At 43.2% G+C, this 24,952-nt stretch overlaps 1 protein-coding gene across 2 annotated transcripts in view; it reads left to right on the top strand.

The window, feature by feature from the left end:
* Window positions 1-24,952, top strand: part of Uvrag (UV radiation resistance associated) — a 264,183-nt gene that overhangs the window by 163,000 nt on the left and 76,231 nt on the right. For both annotated transcript variants that reach the window (XM_060367624.1, XM_060367625.1), the window contains one exon: window positions 6,174-6,339. In XM_060367624.1, the coding sequence (XP_060223607.1) occupies window positions 6,174-6,339 (166 nt within the window). The remainder of the gene's footprint in view (window positions 1-6,173; window positions 6,340-24,952) is intronic.

Genomic DNA, 24,952 nt, shown 5'->3' with positions numbered 1-24,952 from the left:
GTTTAAAAGAGAAAAGAAAAGAAAAGGAAAAAAAACCAATGTTTGTGCTTGTGTGTTTTTCAGTAATCCATAACACGAGAGCGTTTTGTGGTAATGAGACCCAGGTGTCCTCTGTGTCTTGTGTCCCTGCGTGCAGGCATGATTTCTTGGAAAGGAGAGTCCATATGTCAAACAGTCTCCCTGAGAACATGGAAAGACTCCATAAACGCTGTGGCAGTGATTAGAGTCTTAAATGTTTTGTCCTGTCTGGATCAGAGGGTATTGGGTTCCTTAACAGATGAGCTGCCTTGGGGTTTTGGAAGGGGGGCTGTGAAGAGCTCTGAGGTCACTCACTGTGCTCAGATGCTCTTGTGATATGAACAGCTTGTCCAGCATACAACTTGAAGGAACATTGAACTGATTTATGAGGCTTGTGTAGCTGTTGTGTGTTTGTGTAATTCTTTATCATAAACATACAAAATCTGTAGCTTTGAGCAGCCTTTTGTATCTTAAAAGCAAATCATAATACCTGTTACAGGGGACTGTGGGGTTTTGTTTGACTTTCAAGGTCTTTGAACACTGTTGAATTAGTATCATTTCACATACCTAAGCCTTACAGTTCATTCCATTGCTCCCAAGCCCTCCTTGCTCTCTCCAACTTCTAACCAACAGAACTATCATTTGTGACCTTTCTACTCCCCAGAGCAGCACAGGAAACCCACACCCCTGCTCTGTGTTAGGTGTGGCGGACGTCATTAATGCTTGCTGGAAAAGCACACCTCAGAGGGCCATGTTTGGGCTTTGGCAGGTAAAAGTCTTTCAGATCTTGGAATGCTGGGAACCTTAAACCTTTTGGTTTTCCGCTGAAATGATTGGCAACAGAATGTGCCATCTGAGGTTGCCTGGCCCGCAGTCTCCATAATTAACCGCATGAGCTCACATTTTCCCACTGGAGGCTCAGTGGTCTTAGGGTGATAAAAGTGACTTCCCTACCAGGAGGTGGTTTTCCTTTTGAGGGTATTGAAATACCCCTGGGCCCTGTAAGACTCCACCCGTGATCCTTTTAAAATGCTTTTTAATATAAAGCCTCAATATTGGAAATCCAACACCACAGTGTTTAACTGTGAGACTGGTGGGAGTGCTATGGCCTGGAATGGGAACCATCAAGGGTGTTTAATAGGTAGAGCAGGGAGTCTTGTGGCAACAGTGGTGAGTGTGAACAGCCTGAACTGAAGCTCATTTCCAATATTGCTTAACTCTGTTGTCCACTATTTCCTTTGATTTTTCTGGGCATACACCTCTCCTTTGGATACCTTTGTCATGTTTAAATTTAAGCAAAATTGGTTTTGCTCGCCGAGGGGAGGTAATGTGAGGTAAGGTCTTTGTTCTTTTAATAAAGATGTGTATGTAGTCTAAAACCATGCAAATGTAATTTTTTACCATTATCCTTGTAGTAATTTGAGAGGATTATAGATGCTCGAGGTTTTAACCATTAGTGGTTTGTATTTGATTTTTTTTTTTTTTTTGAAGGCTCATCCAAAAGCTTTTGATTGCTTTCTGAGAATTTTCAAATCCTTTCCTACTGGGTCATATAGGAAGAGAGAAACTGAGTGCTAATCCATAAAGGGAAGTGTCAGTCCTGCAAGTGTGAGCCCCATTAAGTCTTACTCCTCCTCTTCCTTCAAAGAAAGGTTCTTTTCAACACACGGCCCTTGGCTCTGAGGAACATTCTCGGTTTGGTGGCTCTGCGCTCTCTAGAAAGCCGGAGGCTGAGTTCAGCAACTGTGAAGGAGCTCCAAGGTTTAGATATTTGGAATGCAGCATATTTTGAGGCATAGAAGCATTTTCCCCACTTATCCCATTGCTCATGGTTTTTACCAATAAGATTTTGACCAAGCTGCCTTACCTGGACCTCACCTTTGACATCAGTGAGTTGATGGTGTTACATGGTGTGAAATCTAAGATTTCTCTTAGCTTTACTATCTCATGAGAGAATTCATGACTTAAAGTACTTTTGTGGCTGGAGGAATACTCAAAGCTGGTAGAGTGCTTGGCATAGAAGAATGGGGACCTGAGTTCTGAGGAGGGTGGGCAAAACTTGGACACAGGCAAAGTTGACTGCCAAGCTCTGTCAGGACAGGATAAGCAAGTCCTTCAAAATTCCTGTGTCACAAATACATCAGTCAGATATACTGGGCCAGAAGGCTGAAGATGATGCCCCAACAGTATAGAGAAATTTTGGCGACTGTCCAGGCAGCCAGCTGTCTGTTATTTATTTTGGATGTTGCTTGCCTGCACTTCCTACTTACTAGGTAATATTATTTCCCTCTCAAGTCTCTGATGGGTTTGAAGATTAGATAGTTATATAGTCTTATTAAGCTTAAGTTGTTTAGGGTTTAAGAAGATATTTTTAGGTTGGTAATGCAAGTTATGATAGAAAATGATTTAGGGACAAAACTCTGAACTCATCAAGATAGAATAAAATAGAATACTTTCTCAAAGTTACCAGGTACAGATATGCTGGCTATTATGAATGTAAATATTACCTAATATTTTTCATTTTTGTTTCATAATTGTTATTATTGTAAATAATTTATTATTGTAAGGAAAAGGTCCTTTTATTGGACTAAAAGGAAAAAATGTAGAAGGAATCTCTTGTGTCTTATGGAAGTATCACCTGTCAATAAAAAGCTAATGGCCTATAGCTGAGGCAGGAAATAGAAGGCTAGACATCCAGTAGCAGAAAGGATTCTGGGGTAGAGCCAGGTGGGTTAGGGTGTTGGGGGAGGTTTGCCGGCAAGATGTGAGGAGGACAGACACTTGGTACCTGAGCAGAGGTAACCAGCCATGTGGCAGAATGTACTTTAGTATAAATGGGTTATTTTAAGTTGTGAGCTAGTCAGAGAACAGCCTAGCTATATGGCCTAGGTATTTGTAAATATATTTGAGTCTGAGTCATTATTTCAGGAGCTTGGTGCTGGGAGGAAAAACTACCTCAACAGGGTTCAAGCTCCAGTGCCCATGTAAAAAGCCCCATGTGGTGCATGCCTGTGACCCTGGTGTGGGGAGTTAGATCCTGAGACTTGAGGCAACGTAGCCAAATCAGTGAGCCCCAGGGACCAGTGTCTGTCTGTGTCTCAACACACAAGATAGACAGCACCTGAGAAATGACTCCTAAGGTTAACTTCTGACTCTCTCTCTCTCTCTCTCTCTCTCTCTCTCTCTCTTTCTCTCTCTTTCTCACCCCTGCATGTGCACACACATAAAGTACTTTTAGTCACTAGTATAGTGTGATGTTCAGGTTTCTATAGAAGCACATTGTTAATGAAATATTTGGTTGTGCCTGGGACAAAAGGGCATAGTCTCTAAAAATAACTGGGATGTTAATTAGTAGTGACTCCATAATCATTTTGGAATGAATGTTGTCCCACTTCTCATGGGCTTGTTTGGAAAGAATGGCACTTCCTTGCTGTGAAGCATTTTGTGAACACTACAGAAATGGGAGATTGGAGCCATTAAAAAATATTTTTTTATTCTTTATTTTTATTAATTACAGTTTATTCACTTTGTAGCCCCCCTGTAGCTCCCTCCCTCCTCCCCTCCCAACCCCATCCTCCCTTCCCCTTCCCCACCCATCCCCCTCCCCAAGTCCACTGATAGGGGAGGTCCTCCTCCCCTTCCTTCTGATCCTAATCTATCAGGTCTCATCAGGAGTGGCTGCATTGTCTTCCTCTGTGGCCTGGTAAGGCAGCTCCCCCCATCAGGAGGAGGTGATCAAAGAGCAGGCCAATCAGTTCATGTCAGAGACAGTCCCTGTTGCCATTACTATGGAACCCACTTGGACACTGAACTGTCATGGGCTACATCTGTGCAGGGATTTTAGGTTATCTCCATGAATGGTTTTTGGTTGGAGTATCAGTCTCAGAAAAGACCCCTGTGCCCAGATTTTTTGGTTCTGTTGCTCTCCTTTTGAAGCTCCTGTCCTCTCCAGGTCTTACTATTTCCCCTTTCTTTCATAAGATTCCCTGAACTCTACCCAAAGTTTGGCTATCACTCGTAAGTGGATATTAGACATATAATATAGGATAAACATACTAAAATCTGCACACCTAAAGAAACTAACCAAGAAGGAGGACTCTGGCTAAGATGCTCAATCCCCATTCAGAAAGGCAAAGTGGATGGACATCAGAAGAAGGAAAAAACAGGGAACAGGACAGGAGCCTGCCACAGAGGGCCTCTGACAGACTCTACCCTGCAGGGTATCAAAGGAGATGCTAAATAGCCAAACTTTGGGTGGAGTTCAGGGAATCTTATTTCTTTTTATTACCTTTAATCATGTATGTGTATCTGTGTCTGTACATGTATATGTACATGTGTGTGCAGGTGCCCAAGAAGGCTAAAGGCATTGTATCCTCCTGCAGCCGGAGTTACACCTGGTTGTGGGCCACCTCATGTGGGAGCTGAAAACTGAATTCAAGTCCTGGATGAGCAGTACATGCTCTTAATCCCAGTGCTATCTTCCCAGTCCCTGACCAGAGACTTTTTACGTGTCTTTTCTGTTAATACAGGAGCGTGAAGACACTGGGATGTTGCATTCAAGCACCTGGTATATTCTAGAACTCCAAGTTAAAATGAGTAGATACTGTTTTTTTGTTTTGATTTTTAATGAAGGTCTGTAAAAGTGTGGGAGAGTACGCAGTAATGGAGGGTTTGGTGCCAGGCCCACTTTCCGGCTGTTACATTGGACAAGTTGTTTTGTTGTTGTCGTTTTGGTTTTGGTTTTTCGAGACAGGGTTTTTTGGCGCAGCACTGGCTGTCCTGGACTCACTCTGTAGAGTAGGCTGGCCTCAGCCTCACGGGGATCTGCCTGAATGTGCCCCCTGAGTGCTGTGATTAAAGCTTTGTGCCTCCAGTGTCCAGCTGCGTTGGTCAGCTCTTTAATCTTGTTAAGGCTTAGTTTTTGTTTTGTTTTAATTTTACTCTGTAAATTGGATGATACAGTATTAACAGGGAGTTCAGTTTCGTATTTGTTGTTGAATGAGTGACTGTTGAACATAAAGTATTACTACAGACAAGTCTAGGAAGAAGAATGAGTAATAGTAAATATTATTTGATTATAGGACAATCAAAGAGAAGCGACGAGACTGTTGTATAGTCTAGGGCAGGGACTCCATTCACTGAGGAAGGGCAGTGGAGTGGCATTCCTGCTGTGCAAAACTAGTTACAGATATTAAAAATATAAATGCAACAATATGAAAAAGAGGATTAATAATTGAAATTGAAGGTATCTGCAGGAGGCAGGCCACAGTGAGGCCACAGTCACTGCAGTCATTTCAGGCCCCTCTAGAGGCTGGGTATTCCAGAGCGGGGATTAAATCCTTACACATACGTGAGTTTTTAAGGTGCTAAAGGAACACTGTATGTTGGGTGCGAGGCAGTTTTCCTCTCCTTCCGTCTTAGGGACGTTTGAATCCTCTGTGACATTGCTCAAGTTTTAAGTACTCGAATATTCATTTATTGCCTTATAGGTAGGAGCAGAAATCTGAATGATGAGTTTTTAGAATATAGTTGTGTGTAGCTGTTTAAAAGCCAGAAGCTTGTTTGTATGGCACATGCATTTTTCCCTCTAGTTACTTCCACCTAACTTCTAAGACTAGGTTTGTGTATGAACAATATGGTTTTTGACATTTACTTTACTATGAGACATATTTCTCTTTTCTCTCATCTTAAAATTTCCCAGGCTTATTTATGTGACAGTGCCCTTATCAATATCTGAAGCATATCCCATAAGGAGGCAGAGTGCTGTTTTATCTCACTTCAGAATTAATAATCTTGTACAGCATTTGGACTGTGTTATATTAGAGCCTCTGACTTAATTTCATCATGTGATAGATTCAAGTATTAATCCCTCCTGTTAGAAGAATGCAGAAGAAGGTAATGGCTGTTTGGGCACACTCAGAACTCCCGCATAAGATGTCTCTCACATGTTGACCTCAGCACGTTACTCGTTGGGAGATAGCTTTAAGTACAGTCAGTAGGTGCAATTTCAAGCTTTACTAATGTGTTTAGAGTTGCATAAATTTACACAATTTAGATGTGATTAATATTTTATTTACCACAGGTTGTATGATTTCCTCAGAGCTACGCTTGAAGGTAAATGGTTTTTTTCTCTCCGTCTGTTTTTGAATTTATAGCAAAAGATGATGGAAGCATTGCTGTTGCCCTTGGCTACACTGCACATTTGGTCTCCATGATTTCCTTTTTCCTACAAGTACCCCTCAGATACCCCATAATTCATAAGGGGTCCAGATCCACAATCAAAGATAACATCAATGACAAGCTGACAGAAAAGGAGCGAGAGTAAGTATCTTGTTTGTTTTTAATGTAAGTTGATTAGAAGCGGGTGAAACAGTGGGTTTATTGGAAACGTAAAGTGTCAACTAATTGAGGACAGTTTCTTTTTTTTTAATTTTTATTTTTTTCTTATTACATTTTATTAACTCTGTATCCCAGCTGTATCCCGCTCCCTCATTCCCTCCCAATCCCACCATCCCTCCCTCCTCTCCACCCTGCCCCTTTCCAAGTCCACTGATGGGGGGGACCTCCTCCCCATTCATCTGACCCTGTTTTATCAGGTCTGCAAAGTCCTCCTCTGTGGCCTAACAGGACTGCTCCTCCCTTGGGGGGTGGGGAGGTCAAAGAGCCAGCCACTGAGTTCCTGTTAGAAATAGTCCTTGTTCCCCTTACTGTGGGAAACCAATTGGTTACTGAGCTACCACGGGCTACATCCGAGCAGAGCTTCTAGGTTATATCCATACATGGTCCTTGGTTGAATGTCAGTCTCAGAAAAGACCCTGTGCCCAGATATATTTGGTCCTTGTGGAGCTCTTGAGGACAGTTTCTATGTGACCTTTTATACAGAAACCTTTGTAAAGTTCACTCCCCCAACATGGCGGGACTGTCAGAAACAAACAAAAGATGTGCAGCAGGGAATATGGCCAGGTGCAAAGTGCTTGGCGTGTGCGTTGAGGCTGTGGTTTGACACTTACCACTGTATAAAACGTAAACCAAATGACAGTGAGAATGCAGTGTGTCAGAGTTGGTGAAGTATAGCTATCTCTGAGCTCAGGGAAACGCACACAGTAAGACATATGTCAGAAAAGGTATTTGAAAGTAAATCATGTAAGCCTCAAAGTGAAGCAACTGAAGAACAGTCAGCAAAAGCCCAGGGGGGAACATGGGAGGAAAGAGTTAGAGGTAAGAGTGGACATTAGCTGGGTTGCTGGGTCGCTGTGCCCGAGGGGTGAAGCAGCACACGCATGTTAGATATGCTGAGCTAGTGTCAGAGGAAGTGTGAGCTGCCTGATGTGGGTGGGTACTGGGGACCGAACTCAAGACCTCTGCAGTAGCAGTCCATGCCCTCACCTGCTAACCCATCTCTCTGGCCCCAAATGTAACAGCTATTTAACAGCCCAGGAAATACTGTTGCTGTTATTTATTTACAGGTGTCTGAGTACCCATTCTGTTTTTGTTTTTGTGGACTTACTGGGTCACGTGGTAGTCATCATATAGTAGGACTTAAAAATATAGGAGCCGCTTAAAAATACTTTCCAGTATACAGAGAATATGTGTAGGCTGCATGGCCATTTATATAAGGGACTTGAGAATCATGGGTTCTGACATCCATGAAAGAGGGTGGGATCAGTCTCCCTCTGATATTAAGGGTTGACTATATGTCTGGAAGAACATGGCTTTTAGCTAAGGAACACTTGAATAAGTTACATCAATAGGTTCCCAGTGTTGTGGTTGATTTGAGCCCAAGTATGCTTTTTAGTTTAAAAACATAAGGAATTGAATGAGTCTACACTACATATATTTGGCAAAGAGACCATGAGGTTGTTTTCTTTTCTTAGATTTTTAAGTGTTCAGTGGTATTTTAGTCCATTTTCACTGTTGTGCACCAAGCACCTCTGCAGTTCTGAAACCCCAAAGCAAAGTTTGTGCCTGTTAAGCCACTACTCCCTAACCCCTGCTCCTCCCTCGTCCCTGGCAACCATCAATCTGTTTCTGTCTCTCTGGATTCTCCTACTCTGGATATTTTATATAAATGGAAGCATACAATATGTGGCCTTTTTCTTCCTGGCTTCTTTCAGTCAGCAGAATGTTTTCAGTATGTGTCCATGTTGAAGCATAGTTGGTACTTCATTCATTTCTATGGTCCAATAACTTTCCAGCAAGCGTGGATGCCACATCTTGTTTCTTCATTCATGTCTTGATGGACATCTGGGGTATTTCTACCTGTGGCTCTCGTGAATAGTGTCGCTTTGAATTATTTACTCATAGTTGTTTGGATGCCCATTTTCAGTTCTTTTCTTCACCTCTGGGAAGCTGCTGAGTCAAGAGGCAAATCTGTTTAGCTTTGAGAGGCAGCCATGCCGCCCTGCATCCCAGATGTGAAGTGTACCCCACTGAGGTTGGCGTTGTTATTTCCTTACTGAACGATGCTGTTGTCATTGCTTTTTTTCTTCCTATGCTTAATGACTGTGTATCTTCTTTGATAAAATGTCTCCTCTTATCCATTGCCCATTTGTAATTTGTTTTTGTGTTAAGTTGTTAAACTTCTCTATGTATTCTAGATAGTAGACCTTTACCAGATAAATGATTTGCAAGCATTTTTTCTCATTCTATGAGGTGTTACAGTTTAAAGTAAAAATGAAAGCCAATATGATGTACCTCGGTATGTAGTGAGAGCAGGAGAGCTTCCAGGGGGCCCCACGGTCAGTTCCCACATGCTGAGGAGTCACTGAAAGGCCCACTCACAACCTGCTTCTGGAGTCAGGGTTCACCTCCATCTTCTGATACTATACCCCTTGTCTGTCTAAACAGACCCAAGTCTAGTCTGTTTATTATAGCAGTGTGCGCATGTGCGTGCATGTGCAGGTGTGCTGCGAAATTTATAAACAAGACATTTCTTTTTCATTTTTCATTTTATTTCTTCTTCCCATCTCCGGAGTCTGGGAAGCTCAGGCTCATGCTGACAACAAGCTCTGACATGTTGTCTGGTCACTGAGGCCGATTCCATCCGTATTCCTTCATCTTCTAGCCAGGAAGAAGTCATGTCCTCATGTAGGGGGAGGAAAGGAAAGTGTGTAAAGGAGTCAGATTCCTCCTGTCGAGTGCTTTTGCCCTAGCTTTAATCCATTCATTACCACACAGTCCTTATGACCCTGCCCTAAAGAAGAGGCTCCACTTGCCAACACTCTTGAATTGGAGTTATGTTTCTGGCATATTCATACTCCACCATTCTGATCGTTCACTCTTTCCTGAGTGCCTCCCCTAGTCACAGTGTCCAGTGTCCTCTTCCTCAGGGGTATGTACATGTGTCTGAGCATCTGTTCTTGTTTTGTTTCTACAGAGTTTCTCTGCGTAGCCTTGGCTGTCCTGGTCTCGATTTGTAGACCAGGCTGGCCTCATAGTGATCCACCTGCCTCTGCCTCTCAGAGTGCTGTGATTAAATGTGTGTGCCATGGTGTCCAGCTTGATCATTTGTTCTTAAGCCTATCTGTCTGCATGTTTAACCATCTCTGTAATGCTAAGCTGGAAGTTTCCCATCAAAGAGTAGAGAGGAAGCAATTAAAGCAGTTGCTTCAAAGCCTTCTCAGTGCTCCTGGTGCATAAAATGTTTTTAATTTTATAAAGTTGAGGTGTTTTTTTTGTTTGTTTGTTTTTCTGCTTTTAGTATCATATCTAAAACTCATTATTCAGTCCAAGAACATAAAGATTTATCCTTATGCTTTCCTATACTATATCATTTTAATTTTTTGTTGTTGTTGTTTTGTTTTGTTGAGACAGTTTCTCTGTGTTGCCTTGGTTGTCCTGGAATTCAGTGTGTAGACCAGGCTGACACTGAATTCAGAGATCTGTCTGCCTCTGCTGGGATTACAGGCGTGCACCACCACTGCCCAGGTATAATTTTAATTCTTATAGGTAGCTACTATTTGTTCCAATTCTAAGTATTATTTTTTACTATTACTTATAGTGTATTAAAAAAGCTGTTCTTAGCCAGGTGTGATGCATGCCTATAATCCCAGTGCTCAGGGAGGTAGGGATAGGCAGATCTCTGTGAGTTTGAAACCAGCCTGGTCTACAAAGTGGGTCCAGGATAGCCAAGGCTACACAGAGAAATCCTGTCTCAAAAAAAAAAAAAAAAAAGAAAAGAAAGAAAAAGAAAAGAAAAGAGAAAGAAAGGAAGGAAAAGCTGTTCTTTCTCCCTTGAATGGCCTTGGCATTCTTGTTGCCAAAAATCAATTGGTCATGGATTATTTCTAGATTCTTATTTCTATTCCAGTGGTCTGTATGTCTGTTTTTATTCCAGGACCATAATAATGTTTGTGATTTTGAAGGGCAGGAACTCCAAATTTGTTTCTTTGCAATACTGTTTTGGCTATCTGGGATCCTTTGCAATTCCTTAGGAATTGGAGGATCAAGTTTGCCAACTCTGGAAAAAGAAGCCACTTTGATTTTGAAGGTAATTGTATGGGATCGATAGATCAGAGCAGGGTCACCATCTTATTATAAGTATCGGCATCCTATTGGAGATTAATAATAGCAGCGGCTTATCTTTATTTGGGTCCTTTCAGTTCCTCTTGGCGGTGCTTTATAATTTTTAATATACAAGTCTTGCATGCCCTTGGGTAAATACACTTCTGTGTATTCTATTGTTTTCTTCATTTCTCTAACAGATTGTTTGAATTTTCTGTATATTGGCCCATGTTGTATGTGAGCAGAAAAGTTTTGAATTCTTTCCGACATGGATGTTTTTTGTTTTGTCTTGATTTTCTTACCTAATTGCTGCTGCTAGAACTTCCAGCAGAGCGATGAGTAACGTGGCAAGAGCTGGCATCTGTCTCTTTGCTCTAAAAGAAAGTGCTGGGCCCTCTGCCATTGAGTCTTCTGCTTCCTCAGGAGTGTCCCGCCATGCTTAGGAAGTTCTTTGTCTTCCCAGAGTCTCTGCCATGAAGGGACATTGGATCTGGTCAAGTGGAACCATACAGGGGCTGCACTGCTTTCTGCTATCGCTGTGGTGTATAACATTCGTCAGTTGCGTTCCTGCAAAAACCTCACTTAGCTATGGTCTCCTTAGAGCATGCTCTTAGACTCGAGTGCTGAAAGTTGTTGACAGGACTTACACCTGTGCTTGTAAGACTGTCCTTTTCTGTTTGTTGATGTGCACCTGGCTTTAGGATCAGGGTCACCTGCCCTCCTAAAACGAGAAAGGAAAGTCTGAGGGCTCCTGTTAATCCTTTCATACATGTTTGTTTCAATTCACCAGGGAAGCCACCTGGTCTTGAACTTTTATTTTAGAGAAGTCTTTAGGTCACCAAGATGTTTCTTCCAGTTTTCTGGAATTGCTCGTTCACTCACTTATGTTATCACCCAGGTTGTCTGGTTTTTTGGTGCAGTTAGCTATCCATGCTGTTTTCTCGTAATCATTTTATTTCTGTGGAGTTGCCTCCAGTTTTCTATCTGATTTTAGTTACTTGTCATAGCTTAAAGGTTTGTCAATTTAGTCATTTTCCTTTTAAAGAAATGTCTTTTAGCTTCATTGAGTCTATTCATTTTGTATACTCTTGTAATCTGTACTTATAATATCGTTGTGCTATGTTTTATTGTTTTCTTTTTTCCTAGTTTATGTGATGTAAAATTATATTGAAATATTTTAATGATAGTGCTAGCATTTATAAATTTCTACATCTATTTTTTAAAATTATTTAATGAGCACTGGTATGAGGGTGTCAGATCACCTGGATCTGGAGTTACAGTTGTGATTTGCCGTGTGGGTGTTGGGAATTGAACCAGGGTCCTCTGGAAGAGTAGTCGGTGCTCTTAACCACTGAGCCATTTCTCCAGCCCCTTCTACATCTATTTTTGTATGCTGTTTTGTTTCATTAATCTCAACATATTTTCTGATTTCCCTTGTGATTTTTTTCATTAATCCATTGGTTAAGGAAATGCTATTTGACTTTATGTATTTGTTTTAAATTTTTTTAGTCTTCCTTTCATAACTTTTATCACATTGTAACTATTAGTTTGTGATTTTTTTTAATTGACATTAACTTTGTGAGCTATCTTGGAGAATATTTCACATGCACTGCAGAAGAGCTTGTTTTCAAATGCCTTACTTCCATTGTTGTGTGTGTGTGAAGCTTGTCATTGTTGCGTCTGGTTGCTTAGAGTGTTGTTGTTGAGGGCCCTGTCTGTGTCTTCACCTCTGTCTGGATGTTCTGGCCATGACTGAAAGTGGAGTCCAAGCTCTCTACCCTTTGTGTGAGAATGATGTCATCTTTTCTCAGTTCTGTCCGTGTTTGCTTCATGCGTTTTGGATCGCTGCAGTACACTGCATATGTCTCTAGATGTTGTCAGTCCTTTTGGATTGACTCCTTTATCAGTGTGTAATGACCCATCTCCCCACTTAGAACAATGTCCAAAATTGTTTGTTTTTATTCCAGTGTATGGGTGTGTCTGGATGCATGTCTGCGCACCATGCCTAAGCAGTCCCTGAGGAGGCCAGCAGAGGGTGTCAGACCCCCTGGGACTGGAGTCACAGACAGTTGCGAGCTGTCATGTGGGCGCTGGGGTTTGAATTCGGGTTCTCTGGAAGAGCAAGAAGGGCTCTTAACCAACGAGCATCTCTTTAGTTCCCAAAGGACGTTTTCAAATGTCAGTTCTTTCTTTCTATCGGGGTGGGGAGTGGGGAGGAGTCCCGGGGTCAAACTCGTGCTGTCAGCCTTCTGAGCAAGCACCCTTTCTCACGGGCCCTCTCCTTAGCCTCCTGTTTTTTAGTTTTTTCCCTTTGACCCTGTTAGAATCTTGTTTTGGTTTTTTATGACCCTCACTCAAAAAGGTACAGGTCCAAGTGTCAGAAGTTCAGGGCCATCCTTGGCTACATAGAAAGTTCACAGCCAGCCTGGAGTGCAGAAGAGCTCTATGTCCTCCTAAGTCACATCTTTACGCATCAGTTGTCGTTTAGACATTGAGTCCTGTGCACAGTCAGATACTTCCAGATGCCTCACACTCTCAGAGACATCGCTAGGTCTTCCTCCTGAGGGGTGTGCAGTTTGCCTGCCTCATAACCAGCGTTAGCTGCTTTTCATCACTGCCTGGAAGTTCATCCTACAGGCCGCCCCTAGCTGAGCTTTAGGATAAGAGCCGCTTTGCTCCCGTCAGAACACAAGCTCCACACAGGGAGTGCAGGCTGCGGAGCCAAGCTGGGGAGATCAGAATCAGGACACCAGGGTCCTCTTCCACATCCCTCTTCCTGACTGGATGGCAGCATTCACTTGGCTGGTGGAAACCTTTGACTACTTTCACCAGTTTTGACAAAGTTGATCTTGACATTTTTGCTTGATTTTCTTTAACGTTTCTAGAGGATCAAGCCCTTCAAGTAATCCCCTCCACTGTTTCTCTGAAATCACTTAGTTAGTGATGAAAACTTACCTATGAGGGATGAAGGAATCTCTGCATGGTGTTAAATAAGAGAGATGGCCATGGCCAGATATGTACTTGAGAAAGAGCACCTTAAGACTTCATTTTTTCCATTTACACTTATTTATTTATTCGTTTGAGTGTGAATGTGTATACATACACATATGCATGACAGTGTGCCTGGGGGGGGTAGTGTGCCCATGGGAGGGGTGTTAATGTGCCCATGTGTGTGTGTGGGGGTGTTATACTTACACATGAGCCTGCATGCCATGATACACATGCAAAGGTCAGAGGACAAATTTGGGAGTTAGTTCTCTCGTGCAGGCTCCTGGGTATCAACTTCAGTCACTGGGCTTAACAGCGGCCATTTTATCTGCCAAGCCATCTCCCAGGCCTCACCTTACTGAAGCACAGGCTGCCTCTACCCTCTGACCATCCCCCTTGCGTTCCATATTTTTATCAAGTTGCTACATAATAATCTGACTATAGATGTGAGTTAAATGGGAACTCATTTTGGAAGTTGTGTTCACTCTTAGATCAGCTCTATACTTTAATTTGTGAAGGAACAAATCAATAATCCATGGGCCTAGCTGGACTGCTGACTGTGTAACCAGCTTTAGTTTGCCAGGAGAACCACAGCAAAAGCATTTTTGTGAATGAATTTTGGTTTTTAGCACTTTGCCTTTTTGCTGGAAACCATTGTATTATGTTGACTAAATGCATATATTTTTGATATTTTTATGTCGACAAAGGTAATGTGCGTCTTTTAACTAGCAGTATGTTGTATTATGCATTTGTCTTAGCATTACCTCAGTTAATGGTACATTTCAGAATTGATGTTTTCGATTTTTGTGAACCCTTAAACTTTTAAATTCAGGCTGATTATATGAAGTTTTAGAAAATCCTTCAAATTCTTTTTGTAACAGCATAGATGTAGAAATAGATAAGTAGAAATAAATATATTGATCATGCTGGTTGATTGCATCAACCTGGTAGATAATGATTATTCCATCCCAGACCCTGAGAGAGCAGGTTCGACAGGGTTTGCTTCTCTCCTGAGTTTTTGGATTGCTATGAACCTTTCCAGGGTATTAAATGGAATCAGGCCTTCATGGGAGATGGAAAATAAGAATTGAAAGACTCATTGGACAGATTACAGTTAATATACGGAGGCCCAGGATTCTCTCAACCGCTGCCCTTTCCCATTGCCTGCCTCTGCGGCCTGCTGCATGAGCGATAATAGAGGAAGGGAAACTCACTCTTTTCTCTGTCTGGCCAGTTAGAAGCATGGCTCTGAGGCAGAGCCTTGCTTGCACTCAGCTGTGCGCTGCGCACCATAAAGGGAAACTCTAAGGTCATCGCTGCAGGTTCTCACCGGACCCCACCACCGAACAGGAAGGTCATTGCTGCAGGTTCTCACCGGACCCCACCACCGAACAGGAAGGTCATTGCTGCAGGTTCTCACCAGACCCCACCACCGAACACGAAGGGCTGACGTGAAGGCCAGCTATAGTGTGTGTCTTGCTTCCTTCACCAAAGGCCAAAATGCAGATTTTCAAAGTGGTTTTGAACAAAAATGTTACCTCATCAATACTTTGCTGCTTAGACTGTCTGGAGGACGACACATTCAGAACAAAGACTGAAATGCCACTGTCTGGGCCCCGCTGTCCAGAGGCCTGCCAAGCCTCAAAGGTGTCTCATGGATTTCTTCACTTTTGGGTGGTAGGATTTTTTTTTTCTTTGTTTTATTTTCAGATGGAGAAAAGGGGCCATGTAACTGGCAGGTGCTTTTGAAGCTTCCTGGCCCATCTCCAGAAGGACTTCGCAGAGCTCTAAAGGATGGGGGTTTTTGATGGGATTGTTGGAACCCAGGAAATGCGATGCGGTTCTTCACATTCCCTTGATGTTTTGTTTTGTTTTGTTTTGTTTTGTTGCACTTAAGTTTATTCCTTTTGGAGGACTGTGACCAAAACCCCAGGAATTTCCTCTTTATCTACTTCTGTCTGATTTCTTTTAGAAATTCATTTTCTAAGTACAGAAAAACTGTGATGTGTCCAAACTCAGATGATATTGAGCCAAGTTTATAGTCATTGCCTGTGGACCTGATTCTCACAAAGGTGGAGAGATGTTTTACCTCATGATCTAACACCTTGTTTTGTGACCTAGTGTGTAAAAGGACACACCACAGAGGCCCCCAAGTCTTGAGTCTTTTCCTTTCCTTTGCAGCCCCTGAAGCAGGTCTGGAGGTCCATGGAGCTTTCAGTAAAACATTTGAGAAAAGACTTAGGAGCCTGCAGAATAGCTGTGCTCATCTTTGTCCTTCTGTGCTCTTGCTGCTTAACTGCCAAGCCTGACGTGGTGGATGGATGGATGGATGGATGGATGGATGGATGGATGGATGGATGGATTAATGAATGAATGGGATTGTTCTTTTCTGATGTCATCTTGTTGAAACAGAGTAACTTGAACTTCATTTATATGGTGTGGTGAGCACCTGAGATTTCACTGTTACCCTCATGGTGAAGCATAACTGAAAGCTCCAGAGCCCTCACTTTGGAGTGCTGTAATTCTTCATTTCTATTCCCATCTCAGGCATCCTTACCTGTCAACAACCTCTTAAAAGATTCATAGGTTCTTTCTGTAAAAACTCACAGCTTTTGTCTGTTAATTCACAGACAAAATTCTTTCCAAGGTAAAGCACCAGGGCAGGAGCAGCTTACTGGAGAAAAGGTTTGTTTCAGGAAAAAGGGTTTGTTTCAGCTCCCGGCTCACGGCTCACAGTACAGCTCGTCATGACAGAGAAGTAAGGGCAGCAGGAGCTTCAAGCAGCCAGTCACATTGCATCTATCCGGAAACAGAGGAGCCTAATGAGTATTGTCTCCTAGAGGCCTTCCCCTGGGGACTCTTGAGGGAAGAATGTTCCAGCTCCATGCTTCCCAGCTGGCCTGCTGCCAGCCTTCCAGTCACATGCCCAGTTTTCTCTGAGTCATAAGTTCTGTCTCAGTGAACCTGAGCACGTGCTCGTTCTAGACACCTCTTATCACTGTTGATCTTGTTCCTCATGGCCCATGCTGGCCTGTTTGCCTTTAACGCCTTTCCTAACCATGTCCAGAATCAAAATCGAAGTTGCGCATAAGCCCTTCTCCTCTCTGGAAGGCACTTTTACACTCCTGTCATTTGGCATTCTCTGTTTTTTGTCATTCAGCAAGCGGCTCTCTCATAACACATCTCCAAAATGAAGCACTTAGCGGCGTGTGCTCACTGCATGCTAAAACCACCGAGTCAGTTGTGCCAGTGTGTTCATCTCTGTTGTTGTTGGAGCTGTGGGGTCTTACCCCATCTCCCAGGCTAATCTCAAACTCGCAGTCCTCCTGCTTCTTAAGGAAAATGTGGCCCCATAAGTACTGGGTACCTCTGTGCCTGGCCTTACTTGTTTTGTTTTATTCTTATCTAAAATATTTTCAGTGTAGGAGCTACATTTTTCTAGAAGTAGTCTAATAAACTACTTCCATTTCATGCTAAGATCCTTGTATCGACATTCCAAAAATAAGTTTAAAGTTGAGTCGGGAGAATAAAGGGATGTTCGGTTTTGCAAATGCTATTAGGTAATCTGACCCGCCACACTGTGGTCTACAGTCTTAACTCTAGATGGTCTCACCAGGACAATGGTTATTTCATGGAGTCCCTTAGGACCACAGCAAGCTGTGCACTTCTGGGCTCACTGTAATCCCAGGCTTCGGCAGCACTGCCGAGCGGGTGGTGTTGGGAGTGGGGGCAGAGAATGTTTTAAAATGAGGAATCCCCATGGAATTGCAGGCAGGAGAGATCAACACCATAAAAATGCAGAAGGTGGTTGCTGGGTGAGACAGGAAATGAACACCTTGTGAAGATCTGGCATTCCGCTGAGAGGGAAATGTGGAGAATGAGTCAGAAGGAATGGCCTGGCTGTTTCATTCTGACACTGGAAGTATATTGTGTGTTCGGTTTTAATGAAGTGTGCTTTAGCAGTGCTGATGTTATTATCTGGATGAGGAAGTCTTCTCCAGTTTTTTTTTGTCATCTCAGCTTTCTGCATCCAACTAAATTAAAATTCAGTAACTTAATGGGACAGTGAGACAAGAAGGAAAACCAGATGATGATGACATGTGGCCCCAACGTGAACTCTTGGCTTTTCTAGTTTGCAATATATTCAAATCATAGACGTTCAAAAATTCCCAGAGGGGAGATGGGATGGAGGGATAATGTAGTTAGTGACTAGTGGACTGGGGTATAAGGAAAATCCTGTTACATTATTAGAATGCATGACATCATGTTTGTCGCAGGTGGCCCCAGAATAGCAGTGAGGTGTTCTGTGGGCTGGCTTTGCAGTCTTTCATATTATCGTATAACAGCAGAGGTGCTGTGGACTCTGGCAAGGATCATCCAAGACTTCACTGGTGTTTTATTAAAAGACGCCCCATTGTTTCCTCTCACTCTTAGGCATTTGATGGTTTTTGCCAGCAACTAGGAAGGTGAGGACACCAACAAGCCAGCATCTGCAGTGGACGCTCTGCAGAATAGTCTCGGAAAGCCTACAGTTGTGGTTTTTTATCTGCCAGTTCAGGTTCTGCAATTTTACTTTCCCTCAGGCAACTGCAGTCTAGTCAAAACAACAACAACAAAAAGTCCTGAGCAGTGTGCTAGAGTCTAGAGATGGCCTGCCTGTGTTGAGAGCCATTTTGCTCAGGATGTGTCTGTGCTGGGTATTCCTTGTCTCAATTAGCAGATCAGCTACGCCATTTAGACGGCCATTCTTGGTGCAGAAGGGGCTGGAGGACATCACAGAACTAGTCAGGAAAGAGCCTCCCAGAGCATACTTGAGACAGGGGTCCCTAGACATGTCATCCGATATAGATATATGGCAGAGGTTAGGTGTCCAGGCAAAGCTGGATACCACCAAAGGGCAGGTGGGCTGGCGCGGACAGCTGCTGCCTACTTTGCATTCGCCAGTGGGCAGTTCAGTGCCCTGCCTTGTAAGTGATCCATCTGAAGTTGCTCAGTCGTTCTCCTTTAGGTGTAGAAAAGAGATTCATGATAATTTAATCTTGAACAAAAAATTCAAATTCCCTTCAAAGAAGGCTTGAGCGGTTATTAAGTTTAGTCAAACTGCTATGAGTATGTATTTATTTTGGCTTACATTGGTTATAATAAACATAACTTCATTTAAGCACAGTCCCTCCTGCCTGCACCTACGAAGGTAAGCTGCATTGGGATGGTGCTGCTGGTGCTGCTGGTAGTTTTCATTTTGTTCTTTTTTTTTTTTTTTTTTTAATAAGATTGTGCTATGTAGCCCAGGCTGCCTTCATCCTGACTATGTAGCCCAGGACGCCTCCAACCCCCAAGTGCTGGAATATTAGGTGTATATCTCCACACCCCGCTCGTAGGGGCTTTTATAGAATAAATACTGTGTTTTCCTAAGAATTCATGCTTTCCTCCTTCATTCTCTGAGACATCTTTGTCAAGATTCACTCTCTGAGTGTTCACTTTGTCCATCTAGCTCCAGTTTACTCATCTGAAAAGCCAAAGATAATGGCCTCTGAGAAGCATGAACAGTACAAGAGAATCCATTCAGAGCAGTCTGTACAGGTCCACAGTAGTCGGCTCATGTCTGTGTGTTCAGTAACTTCACAGTTTTGGTCCCTGCTTGTTGGCCTTGTTTTGTGCCAGTAAAAATGAGATTCAGGCTTTTAAAATAAAAACTCCTTGGCTTTGAATTCAGAAAGGATTTCTTAAGTAAACCACAGAAATAGCCTGGACCATGAGAAAGATTCTATAAGTTAGATTTCATTTAGGAGAAAAAGCAGCTTGCTTATAAACAAAAGAAAACAGAATGAAAAAGCAAGTCACAGTTCAGGGGAAAAAATACCATAAAGCCCACAAACTCCAGCGTCTGTGTCTGTCTGTGTGTCTGTCTTCTGGGTGGGGGCATGCATAGGTCACAGGTATGGAGGTCAAAGAACTACTTAAGACTCAGGCCCTCTCCTTCCACTTTGTCTGAGAGAGACATTTACTGCTTGGGTGGCAGGAACCCAGGCTGGCTGGCCCCAGGCTTCCTGGGAGTCTCCTGTCTCTGCCACCCATTGCACTGGGATTACTGTGGCCCTGTGCCCGCCTTCACATGGGTTCTGGTGATCCAAACTGAGGCCTGACACTTGCCCACTGAGCCATCCTCTTGGCCCCAGCATGTAATTTTTTCATATATTTATGAATATGTAATAAGAGCAAATAGAATATGGACGGCATGGTGTTTAAGAAGATGTCACAGCGGAATAAACCTTAAGTGTCTAATAGCACAAGAAAAATAACCACACAAGTAACCGGAAAATGAAAATTACAACCAGGAGAGGGCCAACAAGATGGCACTTGCCACCAAACAGACCCAACAATCTGAACTGGATCCCCAGCACCCACATGCTGAAAGAACCAAATCCACGTGTTCATTGTGGCACACGTGCACCCACACACACATACAGACACACACACAAATAAATAAATGTCGTTCTTTAAGCCAGGAAGCATTATTTTATGTCTCTCAGACTGACCAAAATTAGAGTGTGTATTTAAAGCCAAATTTATTGAGCATGTAGAAGAGAGAGAACAGCTCTTTGGTAATAAAGTTGTCACTTAGTTCATCTATTTCAGGGAGCAATTTAACAATACAAATAAATCCACACACGTCTCTCACCTAACACTCCTGTTGTTGCAAACTGCGAATGTTTTACAAACACTCACCGCCTGTGTGATAAACTTAAGCTGACTACCCTCCTGGTCATCTCTGCTTTTCCACAGAGATTTACTCACAGTGTGTGGCTAATATTTGCACTACACTCTTCAGAATTTCCATTTCTGTGCAACATTGTATTCTTTATTATTCTAAAGGCCTCCTTGAGGCTGGACTCCATGTTTCTTAGGCACAGCTTTTCCTTCCTTTCACTGCCAGCATAGGGTTGATGTGGGTGGCTAGTTTTGCTCATAACTTATACATCATTTTCATATGCCTTTTAGCTTCTGGATTGGTTTTAAATTTATAGTAGCGGGTCTCCATATTTCCTTTTGAGCCAAGACTGGTGTTAATAATGCCTAGTGTTGAGTGCTACTCATATTAATAGAAACCTTTTAAAAAGACTTAGAAAAGAATTAATTCTTCCCATGATGCCTGTTAGTAACTCCCATTACTATAAGTGATGGCTCCCAGGTTCACGGTGTGGCGAGCCTAGCGATGAAATATTAGAAGTGTTAACTGTAGTTAGTTATAGGAACTCACTGTTGTAAGTTAATTAAACACACCAATAAGCAACTGAAGCATTTTATTATTTTAATTTGTATAAACATAAGTTTGGTTTAGCTAATGAGAAGTGACAGATCTCTTGGAATTTGATTGACACCTATACTTGAACTTTTTTTAAATGTGTGGATGACACATGAATTTATTCAGGCAACTTGTCTTGCAAAATATTCCACAGGTGGTGTATTTATTTTGAGTAGATGGTGCAGGATTTTGTCATTTCCAGCCTAAAAATTTTGTTACTAAAAGAAAACCTTTTAGAAGCCAACTCCTAGTGCTGAATTTGATGAGTGACATTCCATGGGAAAGATGCAAGAATTGTTTTATTATTTTGTGGTTTCTGCATACACCATAAAAGGAGAGGTTCCTAAGTTGGTTAAAAAGAACTTGGTAAGTGCCATGTTATTTGTTTCTCAGAGATTTGAGGGGACATTGGTCCTTTCTGAGAGGGTGACGATTGATTAGGGGACATTGGTCCTTTCTGAGAGGACACAGATTGGCTGCTGAAAGAAGCTTTCCATCCCAAAAAGTACCTCTTTGCAGACAGCAATGAGAGAGAAAATTATGATCCTGAAGAAGAATTTAAATCATAAGCTGGCATGGTTGCCACTCAATGGTGACATCCCACACTTGCAAAGTGTGTGTAAGGTTCCCAGGTCCACTGCCAGCACAGTGGGAGAGTGTTAGCTCCAGGGGCAGTGTCTTCAGCAGGTGGTGTCTTTAGCAGGTGGCAGATGGGCCTGGAACTGCAGCCCTTTAAGAGAACTGAGGAGAAATCCTACAAATCACAAAGCCACTGTGAGATGTGAGTAGAGCCACCTTTGTGAGGTCAAGAATTGAGGCCATGCTTCCATTTCAGAGCAAAGCTAACGACCCTCCACTCCCTGCCGGTGATGGGGGAAGAGCACTGAGACCCTACAATTCCTAGTGCTGTAGCGTGGTGGCCTGAATAGAAGTGGCCTGCATAGACTCCTGTGTTTGAATGCTTAGCCCATAGGGAGTGGCACTATTAGGAGGTGTGGCCTTGTTGGGGTGGGTGTGGTCTTGTTGGAGGAAGTGTGTCGCTTGGAGGTCTCCTGTTGAGCTGGCTTCTCACAGTGTGGCACACAGTCTCCTGCCTGTGCATCTAGATGTAGAACTCTGTTCCTCCAGCACCGTGTCTGCTGCACACCGCCATGCTTCCCACCATGGTGATAGTGGACTAAACCTCTGAAGCTGTGAGCAGGCCCAGTTAAATGGTTTCCTTCATAAGAGTTGCCTTGGTCATGGTATCTCTTCACAGCAATGAAACCCTAACTAAGACATATGCTGTATATCAGTCACTACAAAATACCAGCATGGCTGTGGTTCTCAACTGGGAACAGTTCGTCACCTGGGGGCAGCACACATCTAACTGAGGACAAGGAGCATGCTGGCAGCCTTTAGAGGGTAGAGGCCGCGCAAGATAGTCTTAGTCCACTCTGTACAGGGCAGGCTCTTCTGCTGTCTACAAACTACCACATTATCTGGCCCCAAGTGTCAGTGGCGTTGTTGTGGAAAACGTTGTTGGGCAGTGAGTTATGAGCAGTCCAAGGCAAAGTACAACTCCTTGTCTTGAGAGAGTGAGAGCACAGAAGAAAAAATTCAAAGAAGAAACCGAAGCTGCAGAAGAATCCGTGCACCAGGGAAACAAAAATAACAGAAAGCTAAAACAAGACTTTGGAAAAAAGGATATCGAGAATTCTCAAAAGATAAATGAGGAAATGGCATCCATAAAACTCGAGTCAAAGTTCATGAAACAAGTGTAGAGCTGTGGGTGTATGACTCAGGAAAGCAGCCTGAGGAAGGAGCGACGGTTACGTGAAACTCAAGCTAAAAGGCGAACCGCTGCACTCACACGAGTGCCGCGTGCACTGAGATTTGTTAACGCCGTTTCTAATATTTTCCTCTGAAACTGTTTGGATTTGAAGTCACCCACTGCAGGGCATTGGAAATCTATTTTCCTCATACATTGTCAGACGTGATCTGCCAGAGCCAAGCAGAACAGCTGTGGCCTGTGAGGCTGGGGTGCACAAATAGCAAAGCCAGATCTGCAGCAAGGAACGTTTATTAAACTGCAGTTTAAAGCACACGTGTTGAAGTGGAAATAGTGAAGAGACAAAAAGTAGCCATTGGCGAGAAGTGGTCGGTGGGAGCTGGTTAACATTAAAAATGATGAATGGCTGGGTATGGCACATGCCTAACTCCTACCACTCTGGAGGCAGAGGCAGGAGGATTACCACAAGTTGCAGGCCAGGTTGGTCCACACAGCAAATTTCAGGTCATCTAGGAACAAAAGAGTAATGATAGCCACATTCCTACAGCCATAGGATGTCTGGCCAACAGCAGCATGAAGGTGGATCAGGAGTATAGTGCTCAGAACTAGCGGGCGTCCACATGTTTAACCCAAAAACTCAGAAGCCAGAACTCCCATTTCTTTGTATTAGCTTCCGAGTGAAAACTTCAGCACCTAAGTAGGAAAAGAAGGAGAGAGGTAGGGGGCGGGGTGGGGGGGGCACATAGTAAAGGCAATAAATGGGCTCAGTGAGAAAACTACCAAGGGTATTAAATCAAGTAGATTTAGTCAGGACAACAGAACCAATAAATGTTATAGGACAAGGGATTTACTATAGAAATATGGTCTTGTGCAGTTTAGGGAGGAGCTGGAGAAGCAGAAGTCCAAAAGGGGGGAGTCAGCGGACCAGAGGAACGCCGCTAAGCAGCCACAGGAAGCTCTGGTGCAGGTGGTCAGTTCAGAACAGGCTTGTGAAGGTGGGGTAGATCCATCCAGATGCTGAGTAGAACCCCAAAGGAGAGCAGGTGGAGACCATGGGACTGTGTTGCCATCACACCTGCTGGTGGGGAGAGAGTTGCCGTTGGTCAGCAGGAGAGAGCTGCATGCAGAATGGGAGTGCAGAGAGCAGACAGAATCTCCAGGCAGCCTGTGTCTCCTGCTGTGTCCCATCACCACGGCCTCATCCAGAATGCGATGGCTCCGCTTTCCCTCCAGCCTTCTGCGATCTTTTACTCAACTGACCTGGGTCCGTGTGAACATTGGTGTTCTGGGAAGGTGTGCAGCTTAGCCGAGTTGACGCAGTACATGTGGACAGGCTAGTATTATATTCTAGGGCTGTGAAGATCAAGAGCAATAAGAATCACTCAGAAAATGGAAGCTGCCCTATGCTTCAGGGGCTGGTCTAAATTTTTGCATATGTGGATATGTATTCATCAATTTTGAGACTGATGATGCTATTTTATTATATTAATGTGTAGACTGTCATAGAGAAATCAAGACATTTCCTTCCAAGACTTAGACATTGTTCTATAAGTTTAGTAACAACAATTTGACAGAATCTAATAAGTCAGGGGACACAGCATTTCTAAGTATACCCGCTAGAGAGAAACACATGTAACGATATTTAATGTGTCATTATTTGGGTTTTGTTTTGTTTGCATTTTGTTTTGTGCTGTTGTTGTGTGTTTTGTTTGTTTTTCAAGACAGGGTTTCTCTGTGTAGCCTTGACCGTCCTGGACTCACTGTGTAGACCAGGCTGGCCTCGAACTCATCCTCCTCCACTGCCTCCCCAAGTGCTGGGATTACAGGCATGTGCCACTGCACCCAGCATCATTATTTGTTTTAGTGAAAATTACAGCAAATGGAAATAGACTGACAATGAAATGCTACTTGGGAGTTCAGAGGTGTGTAGCAGATGCTGTCAGCAAAAACCACTCTCAGAAAACCACAAACGAAGGAATAAGTTGATGTACATGGTTCATTATTCCCATAGAAGCACGTGTCCTAAGAGGTGACATCCGTGGGGAATGCTGTGGCCGTGGGAGGACCGTGGGGCAGCTGCACTGTCACGTCACCGTCTCTCCCTCTCAGCAGAGCTTAGCTGGTCACTCGCTCCCTGTGCCTGAGGCAACCAACCACAGCCGGCTTTGTGCTAGTCCCTGTGGTCCTGCCCTCTCAACAGCAGGGGACTCAGAAAGGGACTTATAGCTCTAAGAGTTCTGTTGTGTACTTTGGGTGGTAATTTTGCAGTGACCTGCTACTACTCCATTTCTTGATCCAGGTGCTGGATTTAAAGGTGTATTAGTTTTGTGATAAATAAGCAAATTATAAACATGAATAAAAAGTGTACT

This window comes from Meriones unguiculatus, chromosome 14 (assembly GCF_030254825.1).
Source record: "Meriones unguiculatus strain TT.TT164.6M chromosome 14, Bangor_MerUng_6.1, whole genome shotgun sequence".
NCBI lineage: Eukaryota > Metazoa > Chordata > Mammalia > Rodentia > Muridae > Meriones > Meriones unguiculatus.
The sequence above is the reverse complement of the archived record's forward strand: the minus strand, read 5'-3'. Positions and strand labels throughout refer to the sequence as shown.